The 21,835-nt window shown below is 35.7% G+C and overlaps 1 protein-coding gene across 3 annotated transcripts in view; it reads left to right on the plus strand.

Moving 5' to 3' along the window:
• The window catches only part of LOC126825375 (dynamin-binding protein), a 143,141-nt gene that overhangs the window by 116,133 nt on the left and 5,173 nt on the right, over positions 1 to 21,835 (plus strand). For all 3 annotated transcript variants that reach the window (XR_008788428.1, XR_008788429.1, XM_056101584.1), the window contains exons 10-11: positions 15,798 to 15,903; positions 19,134 to 19,264. Coding sequence is in view for 1 of the 3 variants with exons in the window: in XM_056101584.1 (XP_055957559.1) it covers positions 15,798 to 15,903; positions 19,134 to 19,264 (237 nt within the window). In the remaining 2 variants the exon portion in view is untranslated. The remainder of the gene's footprint in view (positions 1 to 15,797; positions 15,904 to 19,133; positions 19,265 to 21,835) is intronic.

Here is a 21,835-nt window from a genome sequence, read left to right on the forward strand (position 1 = left end):
ACTGCGCACACTAGGCGAGTTTTTGATTTTTCATCGTCGGCGACCGAAATCGCCTATGTCGTCGTGTAGTGTGCGCCAGGCTTAACGCCACCTGTCGACTACCTAACGTCTAGTCAATTTTCCTAACGACGACTGTTGTCGGCCTCTTTGATGTATAGTTTTATTCGATCAATAAAGTTATCAAAAAAGGCCAATTGGCTTCCAAAATGTAGTTATCCAATAAATATATATAGTTTGAACTAATTACTGGAATCATAAAATTTGTAGGTCACATCAAAGGTTTAGGGGTTATAAAGGTCGTAAACTCGTGAGATAATTTCCAAAATGTAGTTATCCAATAAATATATATAGTTTGAACTAATTACTGGAATCATAAAATTTGTAGGTCACATCAAAGGTTTAGGGGTTATAAAGGTCGTAAACTCGTGAGATAATTTGCCCATCAACGGCTGCTGCCGGCCTTTTTGATGTATTGTTTTATTGATCAATAAAGTTGTAAAAAAAAGACGATTGGCTTTCCAAAAGTAGTTATCCAATAAGCGTATAGTTTGAACTAATGATTGAAATCATAAAACATATACCACAGAGTAAAAATACACAGAATGGCGACTCGCATTACGGCCCATAGAAACACTGCACAATGCATCTTGGGAATTGTCTGTAATAAACTCACACTTGACAGTTGGCTCAACGACGTGACAATATCAATATCGATGAACTAAATCTCTTTAATTTTGTAGTTTTATAGTATTTTTGGTAACAAAACTACCAAGAATTATCACATTCAATCATACGTTAGTTGTGTGTGTTTTTCAAGAATTTATAAAACATGATTCATATTTTTAAAACATGCATAGATAAAGCCTGGTACAGCCCGGAATGAAGTGAGAGAGGACAGTCTGACGGTTAATGAATTGGTCTATAAGGCAGTAAATTATTATCGATTTTAAAAAGTTTTTATTAGGGTTTCACACTACGTAGCTTGTGTGAAACACTATTGTTTTTGTTAAGATTATTATTCTTCTTATTATTATTATTTTCCCACAAATATCTCAGAAACTATTTGTCGGATCGACTTGATGTCTTCGGTTTTAGTGGGAAAGTGGGTGTGACTTAGAGATTAAAGCTATTTCGAACTTTCTGTGATAATGCGAAATGTCCGAAATCACCAAAGTTGTCGTTTTTATACGCCCACATTTTCATGTGGACGTATTATGCCATCGCCCCTGTCCGGACGTCCGTCTGTGGACTCTCTACAGGTCACAATTCTTATCCGATTTCGACGAAACTTGAAATATAGGTGTATCCCCAAAAGATCTCGGCTGCTGTCGATATTGGCATGCATTGGATCGAAACTTCATGGATTATGGCCCCAGTTTGTACGAAAAATCACGTTTTTAGCTTGTGGACCCTATAGAGGTCACAATTTTTATCCAATTTTGTTGAAACTTGAAATGTAAGTTTATAACCCAAAGATCTCAGTTCCTTTCGATATTTGCGCATATCGGACAGTAACTTCCTGAATTATGGCGCCTGATTGTACGAATAATCACGTTTTTAGCTTGTGGACCCTATAGAAGTCATAATTTTTATCCGATTTAAAAAACGTATTATTATATCACCGTTACACCCTAAGGACGACTGAGTTTGAATTTCGTGAAAATCGGCCCAAAATTGACAGACAAAATGGTCGCCGTTCGTTCTGGAATAGCATAAGAATATGTTATATCAAGGTTGTGGACCCTATAGAGGTCACAATTTTTATCCGATTTTGTTGAAACTTGAAATGTAAGTCTATAACCCAAAAATTACATTTTTAGCTTGTGGATCCTATAGAGGTCATAATTTTTATCCCATTTAAAAAAACGTTTTATTATATCACCGTTACACCCTGAGGACGACTGAGTTCGAATTTCGTGAAAATCTGCCTAAAATTGACAGACAAAATGGCTGCCGTTCGTTCAGTTCCTTTCGATATTTGCGCATATCGAATTGTAATTTCCTGAATTATGGCCCTTGATTGTAGGAAAAATCACTTTCTTGTTAGGTTGTTCTTTATCCATCTCTCGAAAATGTGGGCATATCCTGCCTGGCAGCCGCTGGTTTGAAATATTGCCGTAATATTAACAATAATTGTCGGATTTTAACATTTGATACATTTTGACATAGCCTGAGACACGGCAAATAGCTACGAATGTTTAGATTTTTGATTTTCGATTAATCTTCGAAGATATTAGACGCCAAATTTTGAAAATTTAAATTATAAATATTTTTTTATGGCGCTTCACCCATAATTATAGGGTCATGTGATTTAAGCAAAAATATGAAAAAATTTTGTATTAATTATTCAACTTGGCCGCTTTTGGCTAATTCAGTTTATGGGTTCTAGGTTAATTATTTATTGCTCGATTTGTATAAAACAAAGTTCATTTGCTCAATGGTGCAAAGTCTCAACTTTTTTATTACCGATAAAGCTTCCTGTCAGCACAGGAAATGACGTAACGTATCCCTAGATACCTATCACTACTACATGTAGTATATATATATCCCCACATACCTACCACTACTACAATGTATGTATCCCTACTTACCTACCATTATGATGTATGCATCCCTACTTACCTACCATTATGGTGTATGTATCCCTACACACCTACCACTATGATGTATGTATCCCTACATACCTACCACTACCATGATGTATGTATCCCTACATACCTACCATTATGATGTATGTATCCCTACTTAGCTACCATTATGATGTATGTATCCCTACATACCTACCATTATGATGTTTGTATCCCCACATACCTACAACTACTATGATGTATGTATCCCTTCTTACCTACCATTATGATGTATGTATTCCTACTTACCTACCATTATGATGTATGTATTCCTACTTACCTATCATTATGATGTATGTATCCCTAAATACTATCACTACTACATGTAGTATATATGTATCCCCACATACCTACCACTACTGGCGTGAATTGAGGAACAGCGTACTGTTCAGTTTGAGTGAATTTACGCGACGGCTTTGTGTACTAAACGTTAAAAAAACCCATAAATTTGTGTTTATGATATCCTAATAAACAGCCCATTTGATCAGATTTTTGACCAAAGGACGACGTGTGAACATAATACAGCAGTAAACTTATGCCAAATCTGTATGCTTACTGTAGATCCCAGTCAGCGTGTTGAACCAACTATGTCACTTCCTGTTTTAATAAAAATTAATTTCTCGCTTACAAAAACTTTTTTGCTTGTGCTACAGTAAAGAAACTAGTCAAGCAGGAAATTGTAGATTATAGCCCATTTTGACTTATACTGAAACTACCCACTCTTAACATGTGTATATTGACTGCAATCTGATACTCATCCAAGACACAATCAAGATATTATTCTCTACTTCTAATGTATATATGTTGTTTTTGACGTTTTATGTTTGTTGTTTGAAATATGCTCATCTTGTATTATACCCCACTTACATTTTAAACATTGTTTACATATACAAATGTTTGCTTTCATCAAACCTTTTACACTTCTATAATTCTTGTATATATGTTAATTTACTTTGTCAATGTATTTGTATGTACCGTCTACATTTAAAACATTGTTTACATATGAATGATAAGTACTTAATTTCATTTAACACTGCTCTCAAAATTTACATGTTCAGTAAAAACTTAAGAAAAGTTGATACGATCATGTCGCTACTTTCATTACTTTTATCAAACTCTTCTTATTCCGTGGTTAGCGAAATCATTACGTCAATTTCAGACGTGACTTAATCACCTTGAGTGTGCGAACTCCATGTTGTGGTACACACTCTTTCTCAACTTCTCGTTTGGTGCTACTTCTGCTTATATTATGCGGTGATGTCCATCAGAATCCAGGACCAAGATACATTAAAATTATTCACCTGAATATTCGTAGTCTTGAAAATAAAGTTGACAATCTCTTAGTTGAATTTGAGGATGTTGACATCATCAGACTGCCTGAAACATGGATAGGTAAAAACACAAACATAGAAAAAATATCATTGCAGGGTTTTCATTCACCTATTCTCTTAAACAGGGACGACGGTTATGGTGGTGTGGCCATTTACATCAGCTCTTCTATACACGTCATTCCAAGACACGATCTTCATGTTAATCTGGACAGAAATTAGACTAAATACTGGAAATTTTCTTCTAGGTTCTTTCAATCGCAAGCCCAACTCTCCGGTGACACACTGGACTGCCATAGAAGAAAGCTTTACTTTAGCAAAGGAAGATAATAAGAATTGTATATTCTTGGTGACTTTAACTATGACACACTACATTATCCTAGTGGTAAGATATTCGATTTGGCCAATAGATTAAATCTACAACAACTCATCACACGCCCAACACGTATTACACCCTATTCATCAAGCCTTCTTGATCTATGTCTTGTATGCTGTCCAGATCATATCGTTTCCTCAAATGTTCTTGATGCCGGCTTGAGTGACCACTGTCCAATAGAAATTCAAATATGTAGAAACAAACCGCACGATCGTGCATACTCTCATACAATCTGGAACTATGAACATATGAACATTGTAAATATCAATCTGTTTTATAACAATTTTAACTGGAATCAATTATACGTTGAAAAAGACTTACTCCCAAATGTTTTAGTAAACAACATTTCTAATATAATTTTAAAAGGTATTGATTTGTACATACCACATAAACAAATAACTGTACCCAAAGATAGTCCTTGGATGCATGGTCACATTCGCCGTATTATACGGAAGCGAAATCGTCTCCACAAAAAAGGCAAACGATCAAATCTGCCAATAGATCGGGCAAATTTCAGACATCAGCGAAATTATGTCACAGACGAATTTAGGAGAGTAAAAAAGGAGTTCTATCAAAAACTTGACCAAGAAATCAGTGAAAACCATTTTACTGAAAAGAAATGGTGGAAACTAGTAAAAACAAATATCTTAAGTTCTAAGAGGAACAAAAGTCTTATTCCCCCTCTTGTAGATGAACAAGGCAAAATCTTGTACGGCGCAGTGGAAAAGGCTAATGCCTTGAATGATTATTTTATTGCGCAGTCTAATGTAGAAAACCCAAACGACAAACCACCATGCATTCCGATAAATGACTTTGAGCTAGAAACCCCAATATTCAAAACATCAGAAATCCAAGATATCATCACATCAAGTCACTTGCAATAGGTAAAGCTTAAGGGGCAGATTGTATAAATCACAAAGTCCTCAAATCTTGTCGTTCCAGTTTAGCAAACCCTCAAACAAATCTGTTTAACTTTCTCTTAGAAAACTCAGTATTTCCAGATCAATGGAAAGAATCGCTTATCATGCCGATATTAAAGAATGGTCCACCATCGTCCATTAATAACTACCATCCAATATCCTTATTAAGCTGCATTGGTAAAATTTTCGAAAGATGCCTCTACAAATATATATACAACTTCTTTCTTGATTTTAACACCACTCCAATCTGGTTTCATTAAGAACAATTCCACAGTTTATTAACTTTTAGATCTATATGACCAAATATGTAAAGCTCTTGCCGAGGGCAAAGAAGTCTGATCAGTATATTTCGACATAAGCAAAGCCTTTGATAAAGTCTGGCATCGAGGTCTTCTTTCTAAACTTTATGCTTTTGGTATTCGTGGGAATATCCACACGCTTCTAGAAAGGTATTTTGTAGCACTTTGCCCCTTGAGACAATTGTGGGTCTTTATAAAATTGTCTCTTCAATTTTGTCTATAAAGTCAAATCACATGTACTAAATGAACGTGGATATAGTTATTCGTAAAAAAACAGTGATGTTTTGGTCAAATTATAATCATTGTCAAAATAGTCATCAAATTCTAGCTGTTAATCGACCTATGGTTGATAGACCAAAAATAGGTAATGTTGCCTGTCTTATTTGTGGGAAATAATGAGTTTTATTCCTTATATGGCGTGGAAATTCACGTCAAGGTTATCGAAGACCTGCAGAAATTAGGGGGTATAAATTAGGGGGTATAAATTAGGGTGTAGAGGCGAGTTGGATTAGAGCTCACCCAGAAATTCTTACCAGCCATTACCATTGAGATCGAGGAACCTGCAAAGTTAATTCCAGTTTATCAATAAAGCTGTGATATCATTGTTGCTGTAGTATTATTTACGATTACAAGGAACACAACAAATAAAGAAGTCCGTAATACTACAGTATATCAAATAGACAACAGCGTGTAGTGATTGATGGAGTATCTTTGAACTCGTCAATTGTTCATACAGGAGTACCACAAGGATCAGTACTCGGTCCTTTTCTTTTCGTCGCCTACATAAACAAGATTGTAAATGATATAGAATCAAATACACGACTTTCGCAGACGACACTTCCCTGTATCTTGTCATTGGAGACCCTGTCTCATCTCAAAAAAGTCTAAATACTGACCTTTTAACCATTAGCAAATGGGCTTCTAAGTGGAAAATAGCATATAACCCCAATAAAACAACTAGTATTACTTTCTCCAGAAAAAAAAACCCTTCGTCCTTTCAATTGACATTCGACAACACTGCCCTGTCTGAAGTTTCTTCTCACAAATATTTAGGAGTCTATCTTGAAAAATCATGCAACTGGACAGATCACTTGAACTACATGGGACAATTGTACTGGCCAGGAGACTTTTGAGCTTGAGAAACTCCAACTCGATGCCCTACGAACAGTAACTGGACTTGTTAGAGGAACGTCACATAAAATTATATACGAAGAATCCGGTTTTATTTCGTTAAAAGAAAGACGCGCAAGACATAAACTAATTGTATTTTACAAGATGATCAATAAGCAAACTCCTGACTACCTTTCACTACTTGCACCACCCCAAATCTCTACATTAAATCCTCACGCTACACGTAACCAATCTCACTACCGAAACATATTCGCATCAACAACAATATATAAACAGTCATTTCTCCCTTCTACAATCTCATCCTGGAATAATCTAACAGACGACATAAAGCAAAGTTCAACCTTGAAACAGTTCAAATATCATTTACGCCAAAACGACCAAGCGATCCCAACTCATTACTATCTAGGAGACAGAAGATCGCAAATCATTCACACTAGACTAAGATGTCAAAAAAGTACTCTAAACTATCACAAATTTTTAATGCATATTTTAAACAATCCATCCTGTAACTGTGGTCACACAATTGAGGACAGCGAACATTTTTTATTATACTGCTCTAATTTTACTAGAGCAAGATAAGAAACTATACTATTTACTACCAAGTACTCACCGGGAGATTAGAACGCTATTATATGGAAACGACCTTCTCGATTCCTCGACAAATATGGAAATATTCACTACAGTTCAGTTATTCATAAACCAATCCAATAGATTTAAGTAAACAACAATCGTGCTCCACATGTTTCCACTTACCATCATGTTTGACCATTCTTGCTGCGGATATATTAGTTTCTATGTACCTTCTAGATATATGATACATATCGTTTCGCGCTCGGTATACTTTATACTTACCGCTTTTTTAGTTACCATAATAGTGATACTTATGATACCTACCGCATACTTACTTATTACCGTGTTATTACTTACCACCTACTGTTTGGTGATACTTACCGTGTAAACTTGCGGTTTGTTTTTACTTACCGATTCTTGTTTGTCTACGCGTTATGTTTACTCACCGTTTCTCAATTAACTATGCTTATCAATACACTTATCTAAATTGATCATACTAAACGTGTACTGGTGGGTTTTCCTTGACGTGTTTCACCAATATAACGTTTTGATTAATTAAATGAGAGTAACACTTTTACCTTGTAATTTTATACCAGTTTTGTTATTTATGATTACAATCTTATACAATGTACTTTATATTTTATTGTAAATAATGGCCTCGGGAGATGAATTTATATAAGCCCCGGCTTGTTTTCAGATCCCACAATCATATAGTGTACTTTTATAATATGTAAATGTTTATTGAATAAATAGTGTCACCCCCACCCCCCAAAAAAACCCCCCCAAAAAACCACACCAACAGACGTTTTTTTTATGGATTTTTATAGTAGCCCTGGCATAAGGTAGTCGAGGGCGGTTTGGTCTAAGCTTCTAATAGAGAGCTTCAGAGATCTGTTTGTCTTCTTTTAGTTTTTTAAGCAAGTTTTCATGGCTGTCCTTGTGCACGTTTGTTGGGTCTTTGCGGATTTTTCTATATGTTGCTGGATCTTGGAGTAAACCGTTGACAGTTGTGAGGTACTCGTCAGTGTTCATGAAGACTGTTGCTTTTCCCTTGTTAGTGGAAACAAATTTGATAGATCTGTCGTCTTTTAGGTCATTGAGGGCTTTCCTTTCTTGATGGGAAACATTGGTCGTCTGTTGTTTGGTGGTTTGGTGGGAAACATGTGGGCGTATAAAAATTGTGACCTCTAGAGGGTCCCTAACCTTTGTATTACATACTTACACACAATTTGCATACAAAGAGCAACCATTTTGTCGCAAGGTTTCTTTTCGATTTTCACAAAATCCGACTTCAACCTTCATTATGGTGGAATGGTGATAAATCTACATGGTTTTTAAAATCGGAAAAAAAATGTGACCTCTAGAGAAACCAAAAGCTAAAAACGCGATTTTTCGTACAATCATGGACCATAATTCAGGAAGTTACAATCCGATATGCGCGAATATTGAAAGGAACCAAGATCTTTGGGTTATAAACTAACCTTTCAAGTTTCATCAAAATCAGAAGAAAATTGTGACCTCTGGAGGGTTCACAATCTTCACAACATTGATATACCATACTTTTTACACTATTTGATTAAGATGGGGCGGCCATTTTGTCTATCAGTTTTGGTCCGATTTTCACGAAATTCCAACTCAACCATCTTTAGGGTGTAACGGTATCTATTCAAACGTTTTTTTTTTTTAAATCGCATAAAAATTATGAAGGCTATAGGGTCCACAAGCTAAAAACGGGATTTTTCGTACAATCAGGCGCCATAATTCAGGAAGTTACTATCCGATATGCACGAATATCAAAAGGAACCAAGATTTTATATTTCATGTTTCATCAAAATCAGAAGAAAATTGTGATCTCTAGAGGGTCCACAACATTGATATACCATATTTTTACGCTATTTAAGTACCAGGGGCGGCCATTTTGTCTGTCAGTTTTGGTCTGATTTTTACAAAATTCGAACTCAACCATCCTTAGGGTGTAACGGTGATATATTTAAACGTTTTTTTAAATCGCATAAAAATTATGACTGCTATAGGGTCCACAAGCTAAAAACGTGATTTTTCGTACAATCAGGGGCCATAATTCAGGAAGTTACGGTGTGATATGCGCATATAGTGAAAGGCACCGAGATCTTTGGGTTATAAACTTACAATTCAAGTTTCAACAGAAAGGATAAAAATTGTGACCTCTATAGGGTCCACAAGCTAAAAACATGATTTTTTGTACAATCAGGGGCCATAATCCATGTAGTTTCGATCCGATACATGCCAATATCGAAAGCAACTGAGATCTTTTGGAGATAAACCCATATTTCAAGTTTCGTAAAAATAGGATAAAAATTGTGACCTGTAGCACTAGGGACCATATATCGTCCAGATTTTGCGAAGAAAGGAAAGAAACTATGCTTATCATCTAGAATTTAATACACGTATCCAGCTAATAGATTGGCGTCAAGAATGTGTTAAATGCCGTCAAGATTCACCAAAACCGGCCAGTTTGTGCTACCATGTAGATTAAGAAACACTGTTTACTTTTAACATCGATCATCTGCTTTACGACTGTCCAGTTTCTCAGGATGTTTTTTAGAAATGAACACTACCATTTGAAAGGGGTTTAGTTTTTAGACAAGGCCTTTATATTCCCGGACGTTGTCAAGAAATGAACATAGTGTTTAATTACTTAAGGCGTTTAGATTTTACACCAAATTACAACTTTACCGAGAGCCGTCTCGTAACTTACGGGTGAGTAGTAATGCAATGCCGTTTACTTTTCATGTCTTGTAATTAGTTTGCCCAGTGTCATCTAGAAAACTTAAGGCATTTGTTTTTGTGTGAAATATTTAATTTCTATCTCCCAATTTTAGAAACTATTTTCAGATTTAGAATCTGAGTATGATTTCTAAAATTCTCGAATGAATTGCATACTTGTATTGCCGACGTCCGTTGGGAAAAGTCGATTTACAATGAATTGACAATTTTCTCTACGCAATTAATAACAAATGTCTTTGTGAATTTACAAATTAATGTGTGCAGTTCTTGTTTCGGCCACAAATGAAACATCATTTTCGCCATTTATCTAGGCGTCTTTGGGGGACTATTTTGGCTAACATTTATTTTTGTATCCCCACCCTTTGGGAATGTTGGAGAAATACCGAAGGAGGGGAATTGTTAACTATTGTAGGTACAGTTTCCCCACATTGAAATGGGCAAGGACAGTAAATCGTATCTAGTTTATAATTAGTCTTGTCACAATAAAATCGAGTATTTCTAATCAAAAAACAAAAGCAAAACAAGCAGGGTCATTATAATATTTAATATCCAAATACATGAAAAGTTCTTCTGCAAACTATATACACATATATTGCACACAAAACACTTATCAGTTTACACACTAACATTCAGGATACCTCACATTCAAGTCTAAAACCTAATCCACGTATTAAAAATACTTATATGGATATACTACTTCTGAATTTATTAACATGCTACGTTTCGATACACATACAGATATCGTTATCAAGCAAATAATGATATATAACAAAAATGTGGTGCAATATATAGTTAACAATTGGAAACCCTGTAACAGATTAATCATTAATTAAGAATAAACAAGATGAGAGAAGTAATAATATGGATAAACAATTACAAAAGGATTAACAAGATGAAAGACTGTAATGTATTGATAACAATTTGAAATATTAGCAGATCAAACTAATAATTATAAGAGATTAACTATATGAGAGATAGGAATATATAGATAACAATTAATACATTAATTAGCAGGTGAAACCATAACTACAAGATGAAAGGGACTCTGGACATTTTCTCCCAAATCTTTGGGTTATGGTTTCTCCTGCTATATTAGTGTTTATTTGTTGCATGTATCTATATAGTAATAACATATTATATGGTATAATAGATACTGAGCGCCATGGAAAACGCATCACTTTTTTTTCCCAAATATTTTATTACTAGGTGGTTTTGTATGTATAATATTATGCAATACTATGAACTACTGTTTCCCACAATGCTCCCAAATGCAAAAAATATCGGCCTGTGTGCACAAAAAAAAATTGCACGAGACGCACATGAAAAACCCAATATTCACGTGCAGCATTGTGTGTGAGCCCTTTAAAAGCATGTTTTCAACTTAATGTGCAGTACATGAACTGTGAAACGTCAATCTCTCGTAATTTGTTGTTGGACGTGTGAAGGAATCGAGCTAGAGATGCCGAGACTTACTGAAAATCAACGGAATGAAGCCATGGGAATGTCCAGGGCTGGCATGTCTACACGTGCTATTGCCAGACACTTCAATTGTCATCAGTCCACTATTGTAAGGTTGGTGGAACGTGTTCGAGTTACTTGATCAACACGTGACAACGCGTTACAACCCAGGCTCAAGACCGCTACATCCAGGTCACTCATCTGCGTGACAGATTCTGCCCAGCGACTCGAACAGGTTCAGCAGTCGTCAGAAGACAAGGACCAGTAAGTGCCAACACCGTAAGACGTCGTCTAAGAGAAGTAGGACTCCGTGCACGACGACCTTATGTTGGAGCTATCCTCAGGGATCATCACCGTCAGCAGCGTTTGATATGGGCTCAAGGACACCAGACATGGAGAAGAGTAGACTGGTAAAGTGTGCTCTTCAGTGATGAGAGTCGCTTTCATCTTTATCACGCTGATGGCCGTCAACGTGTGTGGAGACGTCTTGGGGAACGTCTTGCAGACTGCTGCGTCTTCGAAACGAATCGATGGGATGGGGGAAATGTAATGGTGTGGGGAGGCTTAACATTTCATGACCGGACCGCCCTACACATTTGCAGGGGTCGCGTTAATGCTGTAGCCTACTGTGATGATGTCTTGCAACCAATTGTTGTTCCGATGTTTCGAGCGCACCCACATCTTCTGCACTTCCAACAGGATAATGCACGTCCGCATACCGCCCGTTTTAGAGAGATAGGAATATATAGATAACAGTTAATACATTAATTAACAGGTGAAACCATAACTACAAGATGAAAGGGACTCTGGACATTTTCTCCCAAATCTTTGGGAGGATTTATTTAATCCCTATTAATGTGAAGTTTTCAATTTCTTGCCTGTACGGTTAACCATTTTCATCTTGTAGTTATGGTTTCTCCTGCTATATTAGTGTTTATTTGTTGCATGTATCTATATAGTAATAACATATTATATGGTATAATATATACTGAGCGCCATGGAAAACGCATCACTTTTTTTTCCCAAATATTTTATTACTAGGTGGTTTTGTATGTATAATATTATGCAATACTATGGACTACTGTTTCCCACAATGCTCCCAAATGCAAAAAATATCGGCCCTTGTGCACAAAAAAAAGTTGCACAAGACACACATGAAAAACCCAATATTCACGTGCAGCATTGTGTGTGAGCCCTTTAAAAGCATGTTTTCAACTTAATGTGCAGTGCATGAACTGTGAAACGTCAATCTGTCGTAATTTGTTGTTGGACGTGTGAAGGAATCGAGCTAGAGATGCCGAGACTTACTGAAAATCAACGGAATGAAGCCATGGGAATGTCCAGGGCTGGCATGTCTACACGTGCTATTGCCAGACACTTCAATTGTCATCAGTCCACTATTGTAAGGTTGGTGGAACGTGTTCGAGTTACTTGATCAACACATGACTGTCAACATCCTGGTCCACAACGCAATACAACCCAGGCTCAAGACCGCAACATCCAGGTCACTCATCTGCGTGACAGATTCCGCCCAGCGACTCGAACAGGTTCAGCAGTCGTCAGAAGACAAGGACCAGTAAGTGCCAACACCGTAAGACGTTGTCTAAGAGAAGTAGGACTCCGTGCATGACGACCTTATGTTGGAGCTATCCTCAGGGATCATCACCGTCAGCAGCGTTTGATATGGGCTCAAGGACACCAGACATGGAGAAGAGTAGACTGGTAAAGTGTGCTCTTCAGTGATGAGAGTCGCTTTCATCTTTATCACGCTGATGGCCGTCAACGTGTGTGGAGACGTCTTGGGGAACGTCTTGCAGACTGCTGCGTCTTCGAAACAAATCAATGGGATGGGGGAAATGTAATGGTGTGGGGAGGCTTCACATTTCATCACCGGACCGCCCTACACATTTGCAGGGGTCGCGTTAATGCTGTAGCCTACCATGATGATGTCTTGCAACCAATTGTTGTTCCGATGTTTCTAGCGCACAGGATAATGCACGTCCGCATACCGCCCGTTTTAGTATGGACTACCTGGCTGCTAACAACATCAATGTCTTGGACTGGCCAGCCATGTCTCCGGACATGGCACCGATAGAACATGTATGGGATGAGATTGGTCGCTGTCTGTATCGGAGACCACAGATGCACACCATTGTTGCTTTAGAAGCTGCTCTTGTCCACGAATAGAACAATTTGCCCCAGGCCTTCTTTCAAACATTGGTAAATTCCATGCAACGTCGCTGCACAGCGTGCGTAAGAGCCCATGGAGAACACGCGCTACTGACATCTGTGTCGTACTTTTGGTTTTGACCCCTCTGACTTCTACGTTGATTACAGATTAAACATCCATAAGTCTACAAATGTGTTGTTATTGATGTGTTCCCATTTGAATATTGTTCACAATAAGAAGCAAAATAAATAAGATATGTTTACAGGATTATTTTGTTATACGAAAAACTAAGTGATGCGTTTTCCATGGCGCTCAGTATACAAGGCCAAACATTCTACGCATGACAAATCGTTCGTTTGGCACTTTAATTTATTTACTTTAAAAGAATAATTATTAAAGATTGAAATGCAAAAAATCATAAATTGAACTGCCAAACATGTGCTACCTGACGGGATAACGAGTCGTTTGGCAGTTAATTTTATTACCTTTTGAAAACATCATTCATTCAATAAAAACAATTCATAAAATTAAACGAAGACCGCCACAGCATACCCATCCACATTATGGCTATCCAGAGAGGGAGAGAGAGTTTCCACAATTTATCAACTTGGTATGCTTGCAAGATAAAAAATGAAGGTTGATATAGTTCTTTGAATTCATATTTTGTTTTCTTACACAATAGTAAAACGATACCAAATCCACATTACAAAATTTTAGTTTCCTGTGAGCTGTAATCAATTTTGCAACTCTTTCACAAAAATCTTTTTAAATCAGTCACCTTGACACAGACAATTATTCTTGAAATGGTCGGGTTGACGTTTGAATTATATGGGTTGTTTTTTGGGGTTTTTTTTTAACAGGAATCAGTTTGTAATATGTTGCAAATCTGAAGATACCAATAATAATGTATATAGATATTCACACGATTGTTCAGTGATCAGAATTTTAGCTTGTGTGTATGTTTATGAAATTCATTATTTCTGTTATCTGCTATCATATTATCTGTTTCAATAAAATTAGTGAAAACAGATTTGTGTTGATCTTTTTTTAATCATTAGTTGTGGTTCCAAATTTATTCCATACAGTTATAAATATAAATTGTAAATTAAATAACACTACACATTACGGCGGTAATCAAAATCGCCGACAAATACTCCTATTGTTGACTGCCATCCATTATTGTTTAAAAACATTTCCCGATTCGAGAATATTAGTAAATAATTAATTAATAATTTTTTCAGAATGTAGCGACGATACTCACTAACAATACTCACCAGAAATTTATATAGTTAACGATTTCACGCTCTACTGGCGTCGGGTCCAGTTACTGACGCACATCAAAGATAACTGGCGGTTTCACTCTGATAGTGACCCAGAGCTCAATTAGTGACGGTTTCTTAATTAGTCACGCTTTTTTCAATTTCCTCCGCACGCGACTGAATTATGTTCGGCTTAACTCACGTTTGTTTAATTCCTCGCGTTATTTTTACATACTTACACAAATAAGGAATACTAACCAATTAACTTAAATACTCACCTTATGATTATTACTGACCATTTATAGGAATACTGACGAACGTTACAAGTACTGACAGGTTTAAGCGACTACTGACAACACATATATTTCTCACGAATTTCCATGAATAGTAACCACAATGAACCCTTTCTACTTCATATATAGATATTCTAACACATAGGCCAGTTAGTCAATACTTAGAGATAGGTTCTACACACTATGCATGTTAGCGTGAGATTCTCTCACATAATTTTCACTTGCTGCCACTTGTCACCATATGTCAGTGAAAAAATAATATGAGACTGGCGGGATCACAACACGTGAAGCCTGCTGCTTCGACCTGCCAGTAGCTTTGACTGACTAAATTCTTAACAGTCAAAAAATGTAGAATACACGAAAAATTTGTTACAAGACATCAAATTTGTACCAAATAATGAAACTTAAACATAACACCCAACTATTATCAACAGCAATCGAGATTAGTAATAGTTATACCTCATTACAGTAAATATTTTTGGAATTTTGAATATGATTCACCATATCTTGATGTCCAATTGGTCGGATGTTTGAAAAATCACTTAGGACATGTCCAGAATATACGAGCGATGTATATACTTGAATTTTGATGTTTTCTAGAATACAGATGATGATCATATTGATAAACTAGAAGTAGTAAAAGCTATCAATGCCATGACAGATGTAGCAAAAGCTATTAATGAATATAAACGCAGAAAAGATTTAGGTAAGTAAACCATATTTTGAATTTATGATTTTTATCCTTGTTGGATTAGACAGTCTCTATCATCCAGAAAAATATTCTACGAATTAGTCTGGATGCGTTGTCAACATTTGAGAATAATAGATCATCAGCTACATTATCCGGTCTTTTACATTATCATAGACAAAGTCTAATGGAGGTAACTAGTCCTAAAACAAGATGTTGACGCCCATGACATTAATTTAAGAATGCCATTTCAAAAAATCCATTTGATTGCATTGCCAGTTCAATATCAATTATCAATTTTTTTTTTATTGTAAAATTTCTCTCTTCATGGGCCATATATATGTTTTTTAAATTAATTCTAATTTGTCGTCATGATTCATGTTTGTTTATATTATATTAATGGTGGAGCAATTACTCATTGTTAAGACAAAAATCAAAAACCTCCATTTTCACTTTTGACAGTGTATCTCATTTTGAATGAAATGGGGTCGTCAGATAAGCCGCTCATATGAACTGTTTTTTATGTTCATGTGTAGGCAATTGGCCTGTTATTAACATACACTGGTTACCTCTAATAAAAACATCAGTGCATTTCTGCAGTTTTGTAATGTTTCTGAATATCCGCTACTTTTTTTGAAGAGTATATAACAATATTGTTGCTGTAAGGGGTACCCTGAAAATCCACCAACTTATAACAACTAAATTTGGCGAAATGTTGTTCAGGGATGTTAGTTGTTTCTGTCAAGGTGTTCACTGTGACTGTTATCTACCTAGCAGTATACAGATATTGAAATCTCTGGATGAAATTGAGACTAATGACAGTCCATCAAAAGATGACATCAACTCTGATACCAATAAAGACGACATTGTTGTTTTACCAGAACTAGTTGAACAGCTCTGTGTCGTGGAATATGAGGGAAAATTTTATGCGGGAAAATTTGAAGATGTTTACGAAGATGACGTAGAAGTTACGGTCATGCATAATGCAGGAACTAATAAATATTACTGGCCGTCCATGCATGACTGGTTGTGGTATGCAGGGCTGTCGGTAATTTTTCACGGTTGATTAGCAGCACTGCTAATCAAAAAGTCCAATTTTGCCAAATTTGATTAGCAAATTTAAAAATTGATTAGCAGTTTTTCAGTTTCAACATAAAACACCTAAATAACAAGATATTACTTTAGTTCATAACAAATATGATTAGATTCCATTCTTACTAATCTTAGATTTTTTTAGGACTGCCACAAGTACTTGTGACAGTTTGTGAATGTGATGTAGACATTTAGTTAGGTCTTATGTCTGAAGCCAATTCTTAACAGTGACTTCCGAAGCCCCAATCATTTTAATTGTTATTTTTTGTACGTTAGAAATCTTCATTAGAAAACAATTTCGTCTGCTTTTTATCGTGTATTGCCTTTCTTGTTCAATCGGGCGCACCTCGATTGACTAGACACACGTGATATTTTACGGGAATTTTTACTTTGATTTATCATTTTACAATACGTTAACATTTATTTTTTTATATTTTATTTACAATACGTAGAGGATACACTGGATTTATTTCTTTCAAAATATCATATAATTACTTGATGTCTCGCAACGTGAGTGGTACTACTTGATTCCCTGTTTCCGGTTTAATAGTCCCTATTCATAGAGTTATGTCCCTGTATTATATAGTACCGTATAATGAATTGTGTCTGGGTAGTTTCGAGAAGAAAATGTCACACGGAGAATTTAGTTTTGTTTATAAAATTTTATTCAACATTTTATACTCGTTGAAATTGTTGAGAAAGCTTTCTAGTCTTCAAATGTGGATTATCCTTGTGTCAATATCCAAAATGACAGGCATATTAATGATTCGCAGTTATTGCGAATCAAAAACTTTAGATTTTAATTTTTGATTAGCAACGGACAAAATATGTATCGCAAATTGCGCTGCGATACTGGTTGTCGGCAGCCCTGGTGGTATGAGCATTCAAAGTTGGTCGCCTGTATTGCCGATATGGATAAAGTTACTGGGCGTCATTTCAAAATAAATGATGATGTGTACAAGAACTTGTCCTAAAAGTATGACGCATTTGAACGTTTTTAGAGATCTTTTCTATGATTGCTTGTTTATTACCATCTCTCCCAGTTCCCATACTGAGTTGTTTTGTTTCTGATTTTGTTTCCAATTTTGTTATTTTATTTTCATAATAGAACGAATTGATATTTTACATGTGTTATTATATATTGTTTTAAACTATATGTATATATAGAATTGCAACATTAGAAAGCCCTCAAAATACATGTAGATGATAAAATCTATTAAATATGGTATACTTGATATCTAAAACGATCCTGATCAAAATTAAGCTATTAGAATATTGAGCGTCATGACAACCCAGTCTACATTTTCTACCCCTAGTTAAACTTTGTCAATAGACTCAGTATTGAAGTCTAATAAAAATAGCGAACGAATGTCATGTGTTTGAACGTTGTTTTAAGGATTTTAAGTGCATTTAAACATTATGTATCTAAATGAATTGGGTATATTCTCATTAAACATTATTCTACAATATTTGTAATGTTTTTATCGACCATTTCCAAGTAATATCAAGTTTCAAAGACTGCAACACCTTAAAGGTGTCAACTTTGCGATTCCTGTCATTTTCGCGCCAGCCGTTTCAACTTCGCAACATGTGCATTAATCTCTGTCACCTGTTTCTCTCTGTCATGCTTAACTTGTTTATGGATGTAAACAGTAACCCAGAGGTCCACGATTATCGCCATGCAAACGATAATAGTTATCCCTTAGTTTGTGACCCTTGAGCAGGATTGAAAGAGTTTGTTGTTGGACGATCTCATCAGAATAAAGAATCAAACGTGTATAATAGTCGATCCTGAAGGCAGATAACGATATAATCGTTATTACTGGTATTGGCAGGACTAGATTAACATTCTTATGCAAAATACGTTTGATTTTTAAAATAAATTTAGATACCTGTGATGCCATTATGTGAAAACATTAGGCTAAAAATAAATTTTGATTACGGCCGACCACATATTTGAATAGAACATATATTAATGAAAAGAATTAACAAGAAATTCAATGTTGCCAGTTTAATTTTATTTCAAGAATTCATATATCAAAGTTACACCATTATTGTAGAATGACCCTGTTGAGACATAGCTGCTCGATGGGCATATTTCAACGCTATGCATAGCTTTCCTGTACCTAATTATTGATTTACTCAATCTATTTTAGTGTACAAGTATAAGAAAGAATCAGATGCCAGTCTTGGTGATAAAATCTCTAAGATTAATATTCATACTTTAAAAAAGAAATCGGGTAGAATAAGAGGCAGATTATCTAATACAATGGGCATTAGTTTACAGGTAAATTATCTTACTTACAAATACTAATTGATTATCTGTAAATAATGAATGCATTAACTCATCATATGTCCACATGTAGTTGGTGAATGTCGTCACTGCTCGTCCGTCTGTCAACAATTTCTTGTTAATGAGATAGAGGATAGAGTTTTTGACATATAAGTTCAAATTTGGTGTGATGATGGCCAACCTTTAAAGGATGACCTCTATTGATGTTCCAGAATTATTCCTCCTGTCATTCCGGCAACAAAATTTAATGTGAAGACGAAAGAGGCTAGTGTGTTCGACCGATTTCTTTTTCAAATTTAGTATGATGATTGCTAAACGATAAATGATCCAAATCGATTTTCAGCATTCTACGACAGTATGTTCCAGAGTTATTGACCCAGTCATTCTGACAAAATTTCTTGTGAACACGAAAGAGGCTAGAGTTTTTTTTTACGCCCACATTTTCATGTGACCGTGTTATGCTGTAGCCCCTGTCTGTCTGTCCGTCCGTCTGTGGACAGTATACATGTCACAATTTTCATCCAATTTTGACGAAACTTAAAATATAGGTCTATCTCCCAAAGATCTCGGTTCCTTTCCATACTGGCATGTATCAGACCATAACTTCATGGATTATGGCCCAGGATTGTACGGAAAATCACGTTTTTAGCTTGTGGACACTCTAGAGGTCACAGTGGCCCTTGTTTCACTTTGTTGCACCTTGTGATCGCTCCAACGACAAAAGTTGTCAACTAATCTGTATGAAATTTATATGTATTATTTGAATTAGTAAAACAAAGAAGCCTATTGAATTTCAGCAATTTCTGTTAATTACAATTAGAGTTATGGCCCTTGTTTCACTTTGTTGAATCTTGTGAACGTTTTAATGACAACAGTTATCATCCGATCTGTTTGAAATTGAAATGCATCATTTAAATTAGTGAACCGAAGAAGCCTATTGAATTTCAGAAACTTCTGTCAATTACTTCTAGAGTTATGGCCCTTGTTTTACTTTGTTGAACCTTGTGAATGTTCAAACGACAAAAGTTATCATCCGATCTGTATGAAATTGATATGCATTATTTGAATTAGTAAAAAACGAAAAAGCCTGTTGAATTTCAACAATTTCTGTACATTACTTCCAGAGTTACAGCCCTTGTTCTAGTTTTTAGAACTGAGTTATGGCTCTTGTTTCACTTTGTTGTCTCCTGCCTTTCGAAGAAGGAGGGTTATGGTGTCCCAAAAAGTGGGACGGACGGACTTTTTGGGACACAATAACCCTCCTTCTAATTGAGCTAGAATGTTCAAACTTGGTGTAAGTGTTTATTAGGTCAATGCCTTGATGGAGTGTGAAGATAAGCAATTTCTGCTTAGGGTAAGCAAAGATAAGCAATTTGATTGGTTGATGCTTTGGGACACGATAACTTTAGTTCCAATTAAGTGAGAGTGATGAAACTTGGTGACTAAGTTCGATGATGAGAATTTTCTGCTTAGGCTAACGAGCAATAAGCATTTTGATTGGTCAAGACTTTGGAACATAACAACTCTTCTTCTAATTGAGGTAGAATGTTTAAACTTGATGTAGATGTTCGTCTTGACTGAGTTCAATGATTAACATATCGAGCTAAAGCTAAGCAGAGATTAGCAATTTCCTGCTTTGGTACAAGATAACTTTGATTCTATCTGATAGAGAGTGATGAAACTTAGTGTATAGTTCATAATCAGTTTGATTGCTTGATACTTTGGAAAAAAATAGATGTGCGATTAATTAATATGTGTCATCTATTTATTTGGAGATTTCGGCGGGGGACATCAGCCTCACTGTTGGCTTGTTGTACCTTGTGAATGCTCTAACGACAAAAGTTATTATCCGATCTGTATGAAATTTATATGCATCATTTAGATTAGTAAAACAAAGAAGCTTATTGAATTTCAGCAATTTCTGTTAATTACATCTAGAGTTATGGCCCTCGTTTCACTTTGTTGAAACTTGTGAACGCTCTAATGACAAGAGTTATCATCCGATCTGTTGCAACGAAGATGCATATTGAATTTCAGCAATGTCCGTTAATTACACCATAATTATGGCCCTTGTTTCACATTGGTGTACCTTGTGAATGCTTTAACGACAAAAGTTATTATCCGATCTGTATGAAATTGATATGTATCGTTTAAATTAGTAAAACGAACAAGACTATTGAGTTTCAGCAAATTTCCGTTCATTACATCTAGAGTTATGGCCCTTGTTTCACATTGTTGAATCTTGTGAACGCTTGAACAACAAAAGTTATCACCCAATCAGTCTGTATGAAATTCATATGCATCATTTAAATTAGTGAAATGAAGAAGCCTATTGAATGTCAGCAATTTCTGTCAATTACTTGTAGAGTTACGGCCCTTGATTTACTTTGTTGCACCTTGTGAACGTTTGAACGACAAAAGTTATCCAATCTGTTTGAAATTGATATGCATTTTTTGAATTAGTAAAACGAAAAAGCCTGTCAAATTCAACAAATTCTGTCAATTACTTCCAGAGTTATGGCCCTTGTTTTAGTTTTTATACGACCACATTGAAATGTGGTCGTA

This window comes from Patella vulgata, chromosome 6 (assembly GCF_932274485.2).
Source record: "Patella vulgata chromosome 6, xgPatVulg1.2, whole genome shotgun sequence".
NCBI classification, from domain to species: Eukaryota; Metazoa; Mollusca; class Gastropoda; family Patellidae; genus Patella; species Patella vulgata.